This window comes from Pholis gunnellus (genome assembly GCF_910591455.1).
Source record: "Pholis gunnellus genome assembly, chromosome: 14".
Classification (NCBI taxonomy): Eukaryota; Metazoa; Chordata; class Actinopteri; order Perciformes; family Pholidae; genus Pholis; species Pholis gunnellus.
The window spans coordinates 1,057,290-1,074,979 of record NC_136541.1 but is presented as its reverse complement, the minus strand read 5'-3'; the positions used below and the strand labels follow the sequence as shown (position 1 = coordinate 1,074,979).

Sequence of the window (17,690 nt, the reverse complement as noted above, 5' to 3'; positions counted from 1 at the left end):
CCTCAACGGCTCTCAACATGGCGACACTAACAGTGCTAACAGTGCTAACAACGCTAACGGTTCAAACAGGCGCCAACATCCGGTTCTGAAGAGTGAATCCAAAGCTTCATGTGTTAAAGCTGCATTCTCTCTAATGTCCACCAGGGGGCGACTCCTCTGGTTGTATAGAAGTCTATGAGAAAATGACTCTACTTCTCTCTTGATTTATTACCTCAGTAAACATTGTAAACATGAGTTTATGGTCTCGATCTCTAGTTTCAAGTCTTCTTCAATACAGCATGATGTTCATTTAGTAAATGATGGTCCATTTAGAGTCACACAGACCATAAAGCAGGGGATGCTTTAGGGGCGGGGCTACACAGTGATTGACAGGTCTCTACAGCGTCTCTACGTCACTCCTCCTCAGTCCAGATATGGTCACTTCCTGTTCACTGGTTGCAAAAAAAAAGAAAGAGCTGACAGAGCTAACCAGCACGCTCACATGCACTAAAGGGTACGCGGCCGGTCGGTTGGCTCTGTGAACAAAGAGAGGAGACGTGTTTGTCGCTATATTAATACTCGTTAAACGTTAAATACAGCTCCTTTAAGTTAACTATTTAACATCATGCAGCCTCTTTAGTATGAAAACAGAAACATCTGTGACACCGAGCAGATGCTGCAGAAAGACCTGCTGTCTAATTACGGCGCTGCCTTCCCCTTCCTCCTCCTCCTCCTCCTCCTCCTCCTCCTCCTCTATAACGGGTACTAAATTGTCCAGGTCTGTGTCTGTCTTTTTCTCGACAGCGTCTGACAGCGAGCCGCCCCGGAGGGCCCGGCAGACTACGGGCTCGTTTGGCTTCATCAGCTGTTGCTGGTGGACGAATCTTCACCTGGGAAAGCAGAGGGTGCAGCGTGAAGATAACGGCTTTGATGTTTTATTCATGTCGAGCAGATCACAGGGACACAGAGACTCCTTCCAGGTTCATTGTGCAGTCTGACGCGGAGGCAGAGCGGGAAGTAATTGACCTCCAGGGAAGTCTCTCTCTGAGACGAGGCGGGTCACTCGGGCCTGTTGGCACTTTGCTTTTTGTTACTAACGAGACAATTAGGCCTCATATCTGCTGCAGGTTGTGACGTTCATATTGTCGCAGAGTTTCCTGGACTTCTTGAGCTTTCTAGACCTGATAAATGTCCCCAGAACACGACACAACATTATCAACATTATCAACATTTTAACCCGGTAGCACAAAGACTAACCCCATAGCACAAAGACTAACCCCATAGCACAAAGACTAACCCAGTAGCACAAAGACTAACCCAGTAGTACAAAGACTAACCCAGTAGCACAAAGACTAACCCAGTAGCACAAAGACTAACCCAGTAGCACAAAGACTAACCCAGTAGTACAAAGACTAACCCAGTAGCACAAAGACTAACCCAGTAGCACAAAGACTAACCCAGTAGCACAAAGACTAACCCAGTAGCACAAAGACTAACCCAGTAGTACAAAGACTAACCCAGTAGCACAAAGACTAACCCAGTAGCACAAAGACTAACCCAGTAGCACAAAGACTAACCCAGTAGCACAAAGACTAACCCAGTAGTACAAAGACTAACCCAGTAGTACAAAGACTAACCTCGTAGCACAAAGACTAACCCCGTAGTACAAAGACTAACCCAGTAGTACAAAGACTAACCCCGTAGCACAAAGACTAACCCAGTAGCACAAAGACTAACCCAGTAGTACAAAGGCTAACCCAGTAGCACAAAGACTAACCCAGTAGCACAAATCCAACACCCTAGAGGTGCAACAATAATGTTGGTCCGTGTTGCAAATGCAATTGTTTTGAATAAGCTGCCGTTTTAAGCACCTTATCGTGTTCCGTCTGGATCTTCACTCGTCTCGTGACCTCTGACCTCTCTTCTGTATCTGAGCCGCTGAGGTGAGACAGACTGAGTGGACCGACTCGTTATGATGCAGCTCCGTGAATTCACGAACGAAAACTAAATGAAAAGAAATGTGTTTATTCTCCAGCCTTCCTGTCATCTCCGTCTGATGATGCTTTAATCGTGTTTAGTTAAATCCTTCTTCACGACACTGTTTTATTCATGAGCCTAATAACTGTATCATTACAATTATTAACAGAGGGATAAACAATCACAGGAATGTGATCTTGCTGCTGGCTCTGTGGATACAGAGTTAACATTTCAGCAGATATTTCATTTATAAGCAGCCTTGGCACAGAGAGGATTAATCAAACGGCTCTTCCATTCACTCTAATTTTATTTACGACATTTTCAAAAACCCATTTAATACTTTCAGAGCTTCATTTCAAAATGGTGCACTTACAAAAAGTGCCGCGGGGAAATAAAGAGAGATGTCCTTAAAGCAACAAAATGCTGTTGATGTTCTTCGCTGATTCACGGCTCTCAATATTTGGACTGTTACTGTTAATGGAAAAGCTATTTGCAGATGTAAAGCACTTCAAACTATAAATCTGCCTCTATTTTATTTTGCAGGCAGCGTTCTATCTCTCCTGCTTCACGCCGCCTCTTTACAGGCTCATATTATGGGCTGTAAAAGCAGCAGGACGGGGAGTATTTTTCAGCCAATTTCATTTCACCCCACAGAGCGCCGAACAGCAGGACCCGCAGGCAGGAAGCAGACGGGGATCAGGTTCAGATTTGGCTTAAAAACGAGGATTTTAAAGCTCCTTTTCTGGCGCTGTACGAACCTTTTGGGTATGTTGTGTGTTTTTAAAGATGGCGACCGTCATTTGACCGCAGCAGTGGAGGCTGTTTAGGATTTAGAAGATGTGTGTGTTGCTGTATTGGCAGCATGACTTTTACAAAACTAATGTGGTTTTAAAGCAAAACACACAGTGATCTTTGTTCTCTGCGTCCTGGATGCAGAGTAGGTTACTGCTGCGTGTTTAGTGCGGCTAAATAGCTAATGTTAGCATGCCAACACGCTAAGCTGGTTAGCATTATAGCTGCTTAACATCGGCATGTTTGCATCGTCGTGAGCATGATGATAGCATGTCGATGTTAGCGTTGAGTACAGCCCCGCTGGGATGCAGCCATTCAGACCCAAAACAGGCCTCACTGATCCCGAATCAGCAGCCGGGACCAACGTGACCCGTTCAACGAGGCGGGAGACCAAAAGTCCAACAAGTACACCGGGCGGGAATAAGCGTGAACCAGCACCGCTCTAGTGGTAAAAGCAGCATCCAGCAGGGATCTGGCTCTCGACGGATGACGTCACGTTGCAGCAGAGGTTGAGCCTCGGTTAGCATGTCGTGCAGCTGCATCAACAGACGGGTCTGAAATCAGAGACCGTCTTTGAGAGAAGCGGTGAGGAGGCAGAAAAGAGAAGCGGGGCCCTTAAAGTAATGACAGCTTCTAAATATATATAAGATATCATATATTTAGATTATAATAACAGAAAGCCAGGATGGCTTCAGACGAGGAGGAGAGGACGTGATGCTAGGAAACATATGAAGGTGCTGACGGAGTTCAGAGGTCGAGTGACCTCAGGCCTTTCAGTCTGGAAGAAACACAGCGTGTGTGTGTGTGTGTGTGTGTGTGTGTGTGTGTGTGTGTGTGTGTGTGTGTGTGTGTGTGTGTGTGTGTGTGGAGCAAAGAGAAAGTCATGACTTGACTTTTGACACCTATTACCTAAACTGTAAGCAGAGGCCTCCATGAAGAGACTTTTATGCAGGCTGCCATTTAAGACTCGTTAAAGAGAGCTCGGTTGTGTGTGTGTCTGTGTGCGTGTGTGTGTGTGTCTGTGTGCGTGTGTGTGTGTGTGTGTCTGTGTGTGTCTGTGTGTGTTTTCATCTGTATAAACAAGCTAAATACAGAAGCAGCTTTCACAGACACATTGCTGCAAGAAAACAGCAAAACTCAACCAAAACTCAATATAAACTGGTATCAGGTACACACACACACACACACACACACACACACACACACACACACACACACACACACACACACACACACACACACACACACACACACACACACACACACACACACACACACACACACACACACACACACACACACACTCTCTCAGACCACCACAGGACACAAAGGCACTAAACACAAACCCAAAGTAGAGAGGAAGAACCGGCGGCACTTTCATTTCCTACGTCCGGTGTTTGTTGGAAGCTTTGAGCCTTCTGTAGTTAAAGTCTGACGGACGGACAGGAAGTTAAAGTGTCTCTGCTCCTCCCCGTCTTACAGACGCTGAGAAGACAACAGGACTCCTGGAGACATAGAACTTACGTTTCCTCTGAACTCTACGATCTCAGTCCGTCTCTCAACACCGTCTGACTTCCTGTCCGTGTCTCTCAGCTTCCATTGGTTCCTACTGAAGAGTAGTCTGGAGTCTGCTTAAACAGCTGGTCACTGTAGTTTTTAAATCGACAGGAGGAAACAGGGGCTTTGGGTTTATTTTCAGCAGGATGTAAAAACCTGCTTCATCATCATCGTCCTCTTCCTCACCTCGCTGCTGGCTGACCACCAGGTGATTTGCATAATTACATCCCCACAACTTCATCCAGTATAATTTATCTCAGTCGGGCGACGGGCGGTGCAGCCGACAGGTTATTTGTATTAGTTGTGGAGGAGTGGAGGGTCTCTGAAGCTGTTCATCCAGCCGACAATGATGAGGAAGAGGCTTTATAAAGGACCAGCATCCTGAGAGACACAAACAGACGATCCGACGGCCGTTCGGATCACGTAGAAAACCGTTTCGGTGTGCGTCAGACGACAAGTGGTTTGTTTAAAGGACACCGAGGCTCCGTGCGCACTATTGTCATTTAGAATAACATGTTTTTAACTAGATTATGGGTCAGTAAACACTTGTTTCCTCGTCGTCGCTCTCTGTTGTCCTGGAGAGCATCGATGCTTTTGTTCCTTTACAGTTTCTGTGTGGACGTCACAATAGTTGTGCAGAACTAAATAAGCATGAACAAGAAAAGGAAAGTCCTCCGTTTGGCGTCCGTCGTCGTCCTCAAAGCCTCAAACCGTGACTTTAAACGTCTGAACACCGCTGGACACGCCGCTCGCTAATCTCCCCAATAACAGCTGCTTCCTCCGCAGGTCGGCAGCAGTAGAATTATAAAATGCAGAATTTAACTGCACACCAGCTGCTGGTAAAGACGAGGTCAGCAGAGCCTGTAATCTGTGATCCGTGTTGAATGAACCTGCTAGTCACATCAGAAGTGAACCTGAGTGTTTACGTCATCGTTTTCACAAAGGTCTCCGCTTCTGCTCCGTCCAAACTACAACTCGACCCGAGTTATCAGACTAAAAACGGTGTCGGCGGCGCTTTCAAACGTCTCTGAAACGCCGGCGTTAACGTAGCAAAAGACACGCGCTTTAAAACTAAAAAGGTAGTCGTGTGGAAGTATCCGCCGTGTCCCACGTCATGTAAATGTGAGCACAGGTTGCGTGAGATTATGATTCCTGAGCAGGAAAGGCCGACTCCACCAGAAACAATGCTAATGAGTATTTACAGAGGAAATGACTGAATGTAAATCCGTTTAATGCTCACTGCTGTAAAGCATTGCCGGTACAAATGGAATACAAATCTTCTGGATTATAACTTTTTCCCTGGTTAATTATCACTCTGACTTCACTAAAGGGTTTCGGGTTGCGCGGCTGCAGGCTGTGTACGGATCTGCTCCGTCAGACCGATTTGCCTGCAATAAATCGGAGATGTTTTCGTGGTGAAGTGCTGCTTTTTCTTTTTTTCCTGTGGAAATCTCTCTTCAGAGAGTCTGCACACGGAGCCAAACAGAGGCTGAGAGGAGCTTTTGTCCTCCAGGCGTTTCCCACAGACTGTTTACGGCCTCTCTCTGCATGTCGGGACTGTTTATGAGCCTCGTGGCCGTCAGGCCGTCAGGACGCCACCGACACGCAAACAAGTCTGTCACAACCTCCCACTGTTCCCGCAAACACAAAGACTCATTGAGCAGGAACAATTCATTCAGAAGCCTTAATTATAAAGCTGATGCATTTCCTTTACTGCAGACCTGACAGCCTAACCGAGGCGGAGCGGCTCATTTGCATTTTCTAGCTCTGAGGTTGTTTTTATTCTCCAGCTCTTCCGTCTGTGACCCGTCTCCTCTCTGACCGCATGAACCTCACCGCCGCCGCGGAGACGCAGCATTCCTCACCCCGTCATCGGTTGTGAAGACCAGACGCCGGCGCTCGCTTTCATTACACGTTCACGGCTTCAGCTTGACGAGAGACGTCGACGTCTCCTCCGGAAGACAAAAAGACAAGACGTGAGTCAGACGCCGGAGACTGAAACTCTGACGGACGGACCGAACCTCAGAGAAGAAGAAGCCGAGTTACAAAGAAGAACGAGACACGCAGCAGATCGTTCTCACGCTGAGACTATCGGACGCTCTCAGACGTTCACATCGATGCCGACTTTGTGTCTGCGTGTGACAGAGCTGGAGACAGGACGTGGTTAGCCTAGCTTAGCATAAAGACGGTAAACGGAATGAAACTGGTTCGTTAACATGTCGTCTGCCGTCTTTACAAGTTAAACCGTTTCTTTGTTTTAGAGCGAGTGAATACAAAGAACTCCCCGCTTCTCTCTTAGTTCAACACATATTTATCCAGAATCACTACCAGTCATATTTAGAATATTTTCCAATCACTAAACAGTGATTCCAGCTCTCAGAACAACAGGAGCAGCTGATCGATCGCTGCCTCCATCGGTTCGTTAGTTTGTGTTGTTGTGTGAATGTGAACGAACCTTTAAAACACTGAAGTTTCTCCAGAACAACGAGATCTGTGTCTGTGAATGAACCGTCATTCATCGTCCTCCAGACGTTTCACTACCTCCACACCACTACTTCTGTTTTAATACGTTAAAAGTCTAAAACTTTCTCCGTCCAGACGAGCGTTTCAGAAATAATCAATTATAATTAAATTCTATTTAATTCTATGTGGCTTGATTAGCATGGAAGTTTAAAATAAAAGCAACGTTGCCAAAGAATTAAATAAATACGTAGACGATAATATAAATATTAACACAACATTAACATTACAATTATTAAATAGAAATATACAGTTTAACAAACTGAGATCTGCCTCGTCTCCTCTCAGTATTTCTAATTCTGAGAGCTCATTAAATCTAGTTTACAGAGTTTAATGAGTCAAAATAAATGTTCCGTACTTCATTGAATCCGTCTCTGTCCACACACACACACACACACACACACACACACACACACACACACACACACTTATTTTGGTTGCCATGGTTTCTTAAATTAAATTGTCTTCTTTTCTTGGATTTGTGGTCACTGAGCCTGTAGGTGAGGATCTGTCTCTGCTTTCTGTCTCTGACAGAGAAATATATATTTCAAACATTAAATATCTCCGACAAAGCTTCACGTGTTAAAGCTGCATTCTCTCTAGTGTCCACCAGGGGGCGACTCCTCTGGTTGTATAGAAGTCTATGAGAAAATGACTCTACTTCTCTCTTGATTTATTACCTCAGTAAACATTGTAAACATGAGTTTATGGTCTCAATCTCTAGTTTCAAGTCTTCTTCAATACAGCATGATGTTCATTTAGTAAATGATGGTCCATTTAGAGTCAAACAGACCATAAAGCAGGGGATGCTTTAGGGGCGGGGCTACACAGTGATTGACAGGTCTCTACCAGAGACGTATACGGAGTCTCTACGTCACTCCTCCTCAGTCCAGATATGGTCACTTCCTGTTCACTGGTTTGCAAAAATCCAAGATGGCGACGGTCAAACCACAGAACTCGAGGCTTCAAAACGTCAGTCCATGAACCAATAGATGACTAAGTCCACTTCTTACAGTCTTTGGTTTCCGCCCCTAAAGTCCAAAACACAACCCGGGAGTTTTTCAAAGTAAAACGGCTCCAGCAGCGTCTTTAAACGTCTCCGTTGTACGGACGCTAGAGCAATAGCAATAGCAATGCGTAGTCGTGAAGATGTATCAGAAGATACTTTGGCTGCGTTTTTCTTTTTGTCTGCTGGTTTTCCAAAAGACATTCGACGGCGACGCCTGGTGTGAATATTCGAAACCATGAAAACAGCTTCAGCGTTAAGCTCACGAGGGAGCTCAGTGTGTTAAATGGAAACCAACAGCAACCTGGAAGGAACACAAAAAGGCCCGATCATCTTCATCATCTTCATCATCCGGATCCAAAAACCTCGGCAGATTTATTTGTGAGGAAACTTTTTCGGGCCTCACAGCTCCTCCTCCCTCCTCCCCGTTTACTGCGTTGAATGGATTCGACCAAAGAGTCTGTGATGCGAAACTAATCAGGTCCCATTCCAATTCTGGGCACAGCAGAGGACACCATCCCCCCTTTCCTCCCTCCCTCCCTCCCTCCCTCCCAGCAGGTGATTTGCACTTGATGCATTCTTATTGGTGCAGATCCGTGCGTCTGCAGCTCCTGAAGCAGCGAGTGGGTTCAGAGATGCTCGGGAGTCGACCCCGAGGCTCGAAGGCTCTTTGTCCGTCAGCGATCGATGGGGGGGGGGGGGGGGGGGGGGGAGCTAACCCTGAGCGCCGCGGAGGCTAATGGCTTCACCACAAAACCCTGCAGAGAGCCGGAGCTCCTGAGGCCGACAGTGACAAAGGCTGAGCAGAATAAAGAGAAGCCGCAGACGCGCATACCAACACACCACTTAAAGGACGACGTGCGGCCGGCCGCAGGAGCACTGAATTATGAATCGTCTCACCGGCATGAAAATATTGGTTCAATCAATTTTCCTGCAGAATAAATAAATGTATGACTCGGGCCGCCGTCATGAAGAATTCATCACCATCAGCAAGAAGCTTCAGCACAGACTGCAGACGCTTATTTACAGTCGCAGCAAATATTCATCAGGGAACAGAAAACGTTTTATTGACGTTTTTTAACGGATCTGTATCGGCTCAAATGAAGCCGATCAAAATCTGACTTGGGTCTTCACTCGACTGCGTTTGTCTGCAGGAACATGAGGCTGCGGTGGTTAGCCTCCGTGCTAACCTCTTAGCCGTTTGTTACCAAGAGAAACCAAATACAGACAAACAAACCCGCATTAGCACGTCTGAAGGTTTGAATCCTAATTAATTAAAAAAGTTCTTTGAAGCTGCAGCGGCTTGTTTACGGAAAACTGTAATAAAATATATATTTATAGATCATATGGTTCTTTTTTGTTGGTTTTTTTTCAGAAGAGAAGAAACTGACCCTTAATTTAAAAGAGATGACAAAGCTGCAAATAGATAAATCTCATTAAAAATACCTCAGCGGCATATTTGACTTTACAGATATAACGAACACTAAAGATGTCGTCTCTCTCTGGAGAGATAGCTGGATTTTCATTTTGCGTTATCAGTTATTTGTCGAGATAAGATCCCTCATATGGTGGATGTCTCAGTGTTCTGATATTCAGAGTCAGCTGAGAAGAACAGGAAGTCCAACGAGAGCAGCAAACAGCAGACAGACTCAGCCAGAGACTAGCTGGTGGACATAGAGGAGCTTTCAGCAGCTAAAGAGAGGTGGAGGAGACCAAAAACGGAGCTAAAAGGGAATATTGGATTTACATTCATCAGCTTTTGCTGCTGAAAAACAAGATGGTGATCGACTCTGATCGTCTCAAACGAGCCTAACGACTCTCCCACAAACACTAAACGCCACAACGCCGGATTTGGTGTGAACACAGAGCTTCTTCCCACAAACCAGCTCCTCCCGTCTGAAGGCTCATCGGAGCTTTATGAGGACCTGTAGTTTGTTAAAAAGCTACCACAAACGATCCACGCCTTCATTTTGTTCGGATGTGGCGATCTGATCAAATCCAGAGAGCATCAAATGTGGAACGAGTTTCAATCCTCGTCTCACATGCTGGACGAGTTAAGTCAGCGCTGCTTCCTGCAGCTGTTGCAACCTCTGGCAGTCTCTCCTTCACTGAGACCACGTGAACAACAGCAGATGTTTTTACATTTCCTCAAGAGACGTACGAGGAGCTCAGCAGGAGAAGAAGAAGAATCACAAACATCACAAGCAGCCGATGGTTCAAAAAGCTCCAGGAGATAAAGTCACAACGCGTTTCTTGGTACCGAGAATCAGGACAAACATCTGGAGTCAACACAACTGTTCCTTAACCTGCTTCATTAGAGAGAAGTCAGTATGAAAGTTAAAATAGTTCTTCAGTCTGTTGATTGAAACAAGCCTTGGTTTCAAAATGTAAAACAGCTGATACATTATATTCACTGTTAAAGGCAGAGATCAGAAACACTGAAGGTCCATGACGAGATGTTTCTACAGCGTTCAAACACATCAACGTGTTCTTTGATATTTTACAAAAAGTTAGAGCCACGTGTGTCAGTTTCCCTCCTTCTGTCTTTACAGGAAACAACAGTTAGGTTTAGGAAAAGATTGTCTATGACTGGAGCTCTTCTTCTAATCACTTCTTCTTCTGTGGTTGCTTAATAGCACTGACTTCCTGTTTACATATATATATTACACTAATATTCAGTAGAAACAAGCCTTCATTCATGTTTTCTTTACATGATTTTGAGGAAATTTGTTTAAAATGTTGTCAAGGTTTGGACTGACACACAGCAGCGTACTTCCTGTGTTTGCTGTCCGTACTGTTGGTCGACCGTCGCCGCCCACCGAGACGAACGGCCGTAACCGTCACTGCAAAGCGGTTCTGCCTCCTCGCGGCTCAGACCGATGTGGAATCACCGGCCTCGTGTTCAGCATATTGATGAGCCACGAGAAACGGAGCAGCAGCTCTAAATGTGATAAACGGAGCTACAGGATTACAGCCGTCATAAATAACGGCCGACGCGCTGAACCAACGTCGCAGAATTACTTTGGTTTGAGGCCCAGACGTCCAGTAGGACGAGGACCAAATGCTTTTCACACAACGAGAATATTACTCAGCGAAACAATGTCGATTTATCACATTTTTCAGCTTTTGCACTAAAAGCATCAACCAATCCCGTTGTGAGGACCAGATGTATTCAAAATAAAAACAATAACTTTAATTTATATAGCGTCTTTAAAATAAAAACAAAGTGCTTTACAATAAAAACATGATGATCCAGATGATTTAAACATTTACAACAATAAAATCCAGAAGCTCAGTCGTCTGAATGAAGATGGCAAACTTTATCACTCCTTTCAACCAGCGTAGACCAGATCTACTACTTCCCTTCTTACCTTTCACAATAAAAGCCCTCGACACAACGGTTCGTATGATATCCAACAAAAAAAGTTTCTCCTCGTTTGTTGTGCGTTTTACTACAAAAGTGTATCAACACGTGTCAGTTTCTGCTCGTTACATGAATACAGTCTTTTCATACACAGTACATGTTTTATTATGTATTAGTATTTTATCTCAATGAAAAGAACCGTAAAGTGGAAATCATCAAAGTCAAAGCATTTCCGTGCTGAAGTGTCTTTGAGCAAGAAAGCGATGCTGCCGACCCTGACCTGACCTTTTGACCCCGGAGCTCATCGAGGAAGCGATGCATCACGCTGCTGCAACACCCCGAAAAATAAATCTGAGACTCAGAAAAGTGAGATCAAAGGTGAGACGTTTACTCTGTGACGGAGTCGATCTGAGGCCGTTTGAAGTGCAGCTTCACCTGAGGGCCTGCAGCCTCCTGCACACCTGTGGAGCTGCAGGATCACCTGGCTGTGATCACTCACGTCTACCGTGTGGCTTCTCACACGGATCACGTCACCGTTTGTCCTTTTTTTGACCGAAACAGGAGCTTCCTCACTGCACAGACCTCAACCATCAAAGAGAGATTCTTTGTTCCCACAAGATGACAAAGTTTTGATCTCCAACGCTCACGTTTATTTTTCACCAGTTTTGGGTTCAATAACGTACAGAAAGGAAGAAACCACGGCTTCAAAGTGTGCGGATTAAAAAATAAAGAAATGTGAAGTTTTAATACTCTGCTGTCTCCGGAAGAGTGTGCGTGGCTGTTTTATAACATAAATATAAAAACATAATATATTCTGTTCAGTCAAGTTATTATCGCGGCGTTTTGGGGCCGTTGTAGGTAAAAAATATTAATTAATTATTAATACGTCATTTCATTTTTTTTTTTACAATTTCTACAATTAGCAACACACAAACCACACGTTTGCGTTTCTGTATTTACTTTCTTAAGATTTAACTTTTTACAGCATGAACCAAAACTAATTAACAATAAGAATAAATACGAAACAGCCTTTATACTATAAGCAAAATGAAGCGATGTGGGTTTTATTCTCGTAAATGTACGACTTTTATCTCTTTGAAATTCTGATTGTTTTTAATTCTGATTATCATTTTTAACGTTAATACTGCGTTGTACATCAAAACCCAGTAAATTAAAATACACTTCATATCACATGACCTTGATCATAAGTTGTCACGTGATCATAGACGTTTGAGTTTCCATAAAGCTGAATAATTATTATATTTGAGAATTTAACTGTGACTGAAAAAAGAAATCTAATAAAACTCAAATATGATTTAATTTGAAGAATAACTGATAAAAAAATGTCTTTTGTTTTTTTAGGGAACATTCTTTCATGTTCAGACTTAAATATCGACTCAAACTTTGTGACAGAGAACTTGGATCCAAAGAGCACCTTGACTCTGCGCCTGGTTTTATCCTCCAGCCTTAATTAAACTCGGAGCACATTTAGAAACGTCCACATGCAGCCGGTTGACAAACAGCTTTTACGGCCTCGTGAAAGACAATTAAAAGCGTCTGTCGCCCTGCAGCGCTGCAGATAATTGGTTTGCCCTCAGCTGATCGGCTCCAGACGACGTGAGTTCTCTGATCTGATCCGTCGTAGACGAGAGATTTTAGGACGTTTTCACTCAAAACAAGCGAGCAGCTCGAGCAGCTCGTGGTTTTTTAAAGAAGTCACTTCACGGTGCGTTTAACCCTCGAGGCTCTGAACGCTGCAACACATGAGTCACGAAAGTCGTAGTTTCTAAAAGCAAGCAAAAAAAATCTCAACTTGTTTGAAGTACTTTCCTCAAAATCAAGTTTATTTTTCCTTCATTCTAGTGCAGCAGCTTCACTTTTTCTTTGCGGTTTAAAAAACAGAATTCTTGGGAAAAGTTCAGCGGGAAACACAAAAATATGTTTTAGGACTCAATTATAGACGCAAATAAGTCGGTGTGATATCTCAGTTTTGATTTGTTATGACACATAGTAAAATATTCATAATTAAGACAGTTAAAAACTTGCTTTAATTACTAAATCTGGACTACACGGAGAATCTTTTTAATGAGACGCAAAAGCATCGAAAAACAAATCCTGTGTAACAAAGTGAGAAACGTCCTCCTGGTTATTAACAGGAAGTGTCATCAATCTGCACGGAAACACTTCAAACTGCCTGATGAGTAAAAACGTTTCTGTGGCAGAAACATGATTAATGTGGTTTTTAAACACACTGATGTTTTAGTTGCAGGAAGAACATCTTGTGTTTCATCATCTGTTTGTTTCTGCTCAGGAGAAACGAAACACTTGTTAAACAGCATCAACACACATCGCTGCACCTCAGCGTCCAGCAGCCTCTCTGGGTTCCTGATGTTCTACTGAAGAGAAACAACGTGAACATACAACGTGAACAAACAACTTGAACAATCAACGTGAACAAACGTGAACATACAACGTGAACAAACGTGAACACACGATGTGAACGTACAACGTGAACAAACAAATTGAACAATCAACGTGAACATACAACGTGAACAAACGTGAACACACGATGTGAACGTACAACGTGAACAAACAACTTGAACAATCAACGTGAACATACAACGTGAACACACAACGTGAACAAACGTGAACACACGATGTGAACGTACAACGTGAACAAACAAATTGAACAATCAACGTGAACATACAACGTGAACAAACGTGAACACACAATGTGAACGTACAACGTGAACAAACGTGAACCTACAACGTGAACAAACAACGTGAACACACAACGCGAACATACAACGTGAACAAACAACGTCTACATACAACGTGAACCTACAACGTAACGTGAATCTACAACGTGAACAAACAACGTGAACCTACAACACAACGGTTCAGATGATTTCTACAAGAAGCTACTACTCGCTTGCATTTGTGTGTTTTCCTATAAAAAGTCCAGCAACACGAGTCAATTTGTGCTTGTTACAGGAAACCAGTCTTTTCAAAATAAACTTCACAGAAACACCTTTTTCAAAGTTAGGTTTAGACAACAAAACTTAGTTAGGTTTAGGAAAAGATGGTGAAATATTGAAATGTTGTCAGAGTCTGTTGTGTTGGAGAACAGAAAGAGTAGCTGAGTGTTATCTCAAAGACTGAATGTTTACATGATTTAGACAATGTGGATGTGACGAGACTTCAGAGCGAGACTTCAGAGCGAGACTTCAGAACGAGACTTCAGAGCGAGACTTCAGAACGAGACTTCTCGGAGTGAGACTTCTTAGAGAGAGAAGTTCTGCATTAAAAACAAAAAAATCTGGCAATTGGCACAAAGTCGACCCGATTCAAGACCGAGAGACTGTTTAGAACCAACTACTCCCCGACCCGGCTAGAACCCGGTGGGTTGAGCCCGATTCTCCAGCACGTCCCGCGAGCTGAGAAAGACGGCATCAAGTGATGAAACCAAACCTCTAAAGAATTCATGTCTGACGTCAGAGACGATGTCAGCAGTGTGTGTGTTACAGTATGCAGTCATAATGCTATAAAGGCTTGATGCTTCTCCGGCGCTGCGTTTTCCCGTCAGACCCTGAACACAACAGCAGCTGCTGCTTCCAACAAAGTGCCACAAGCCATTTTATAAAAGCTTTCCTTTTCTCCTCTTTATTTCTGAGCAACAACAGCTTTTTTTTAAAGCGGTGCAGTGAATTATCGTGAAGCTTTGTGTGCGATCTGGTTCTTTTGGTGACTTTTGTTTCCTCTGCAGAACGCGTGTCGGTGTGTCGGCCGTCTGCAGAGCGAGGAAGACGCCAACAATGTGAGCAGTTCAGAGGTTCATGAATAAAACACGAGGCTGCTGAGTGACGGCTAACACTCATTTACATGGCGGCTGTTTTCTGCCTTTTAAATATTTAATAAAAGCTAAAGAGGGAGAACGGGATAACACTACGATGAACTTATGAATATTAATAGATATTCATGCAGGATGCAAAGAGTGTTGACTATGATCGCTGTCAGGACATTAACGGGACACGCCTTAAACGTGAAGACGGCGTTTTATTGTTTTAAAGGGAAAATACAAGATTTTAACACTCATTATGCTTAAATTTGACTATTTTTAAATAAAGACATGAATAAATAATATTCATCATTTGCTAATTCCTGTCAACACTTTGTTTATTCTTCAGTAATTCTAATTGTAAACTCCTATTTTATTTGATGATTATTTGAATCATTTCTCTGCCATACGACCATTTTCTATTGTTATTATTTTATTGATTTTTAAGATATGCATTAATAATCAATCATGTTACAATGAAAAACGGGAGGAAATATATATATATACACACATAAATATACACATAAATATACACATAAATATACAGACACCGAACATTTCTTCTTGAGATTAATTTAACAGATTGAAGATTAGAATGTAACTCATGATAATCACGTTTTCAGACTGAAAGTGATTCACAGCTTTGTCTTTAAAATCACATCTTTTCAGAGTCTGATCTTTGTGTGATGCATTTATTGTTGTGTTACTTGTTGCCATGGACACAATATGAACAAGCAATATTGTCTCATGAAAAGAAGCTGAAGCAGCAGAACTGTTGATGTTTTCACTGAACAATTTGAAAGTGAATTAAAGAAGGAAATGGTTTTAAAAAGCTGATTATTGATCAAGACATCAGTCACACTGAGCCTCAAGTTCTACATCATCATACAAACCCAGTGACGCCTGTAAACGGACAACAATAACCGTGTGTGTGTGTGTGTGTGTGTGTGTGTGTGTGTGTGTGTGTGTGTGTGTGAGTCCTCATGTCGCAGCCTTATCATTGACTTCACTGAGCTGTAAACTAACCAACAGTCCAATAAGCACGCGGGACATGCGGGATGATATTGAAGCTAGAATTAGACTTCTGAGCTGTAAAGGTCAGCAGTACACACACACACACACACACACACACACACACACACACACACACCACAGGAGCTAATGTGTCCATCACGCAGCTCCACGGACATCATTTCTCCAGCATGAAAGTGAGCGTTTGCATGGCGCGCGCCCCCTCATAGACGCAGAGCACGCGGCAGTTCTTACCTGAGCAGTCCTTCCCTTTGCCTTTGCACTCTCCGCTCTGAGGGTAATAAGACGCACGAGCCTCCGGCAGGTAGAGCAGCACGGACAGCAGGCAGGCGGACGCCAGGAACCGGGCCACCGCACCGGGACGCCCGGGACACCTCCCAGGGCCTGACACCATGACGATGAGGATCCAAACCCGGCACACAGATCACTCGGTTATTCTCCCCTCGGTTCAGGTGATTCGGTCACGTAAATCCCCGCGGTGAGGCTGCTGGGAGGAGAGCACCAGACGCACGGAGCGGTGAAGATGGAGGAATGTGAATCCGCGTTCAGGAAGCCTCGGAGGCAGTCCGGTTCGGAGGCATCACCGCCATCCGTCCTTCCTCCGCGTGCTCTTCTGTGGCTGTATTAAACACAGCTTGTAACGATCCTCCGCCCCCCCCCCCACCCCCTCACCACCACCCTGCTGGTCTGCAGATGGATCTCGGGCGCTCCGGCTGCGGGACGAAGCGACGCTTTTCCGGGGATCCGGCGGATCGGAGACGCGGTGCGTAAAAAAAACCCAAAAGAAGAAGAGCAGCGAGCTGCGAACCCACAACAAAGAGATCCGGACTGAGGAAGAGGACAGACAGAGGCTCGGTCACGTGAGGGGGATGCAACGCGCCCCCTTCCCACCTCCACGCCCCTTAACGCACGCGCGCACGCACACCTGAAAGCACAAAAAAACGCAGACGCGACAGAATGCAGAAATGAAGCGTTTTTAAAGGCGCTGCAGCGGAAACGTGTCAACAGAAACATCATCATCATCATCTTCATCATCATCTTCATCACGGAGGACTTCATCTGATTTAGACTAGTTATTAATAAGAGAAGATCATATCCTGATCACAGCCCAAGAGAGTCTGAAGGGTCCAGGATCAGACCTTTGGGGCGGCTCAGCTGTCAGTATGTGACATGGGGGGGGGGGGTCACACTTTTGGTTGTCTCCATCTTGTTTTATTTCTGATGTCATCTTGTTTTTTGTCTCTCACCAAAAAGGTTCAAATTAACTCTCATGAAGTGAAAACACACTGAAAGGTTTTAAGTTATACGTCATACCTGTCAATCACTGTGTAGCCCCGCCCCTAAAGCGTCCCCTGCTTTATGGTCTGTGTGACTCTAAATGGACCATCATTTACTAAATGAACATCATGCTGTATTGAAGAAGACTTGAAACTAGAGATTGAGACCATAAACTCATGTTTACAATGTTTACTGAGGTAATAAATCAAGAGAGAAGTAGAGTCATTTTCTCATAGACTTCTATACAACCAGAGGAGTCGCCCCCTGGTGGACACTAGAGAGAATGCAGCTTTAACACATGAAGCATTGAAGAACTTTAAAGAACCGGAGGTTTCCTCCTCCTCCTC

At 44.2% G+C, this 17,690-nt stretch overlaps 1 protein-coding gene across 2 annotated transcripts in view; it reads right to left on the bottom strand.

Moving 5' to 3' along the window:
• The window catches only part of tmeff1a (transmembrane protein with EGF-like and two follistatin-like domains 1a), a gene marked incomplete at its 5' end in the record, with an annotated part of 54,086 nt that extends 37,627 nt beyond the window's left edge, over nucleotides 1-16,459 (bottom strand). For both annotated transcript variants that reach the window (XR_013767392.1, XM_079173964.1), the window contains one exon: nucleotides 16,300-16,459. Coding sequence is in view for 1 of the 2 variants with exons in the window: in XM_079173964.1 (XP_079030090.1) it covers nucleotides 16,300-16,459 (160 nt within the window). The remainder of the gene's footprint in view (nucleotides 1-16,299) is intronic.
• Nucleotides 16,460-17,690: the final 1,231 nt, after the last annotated feature.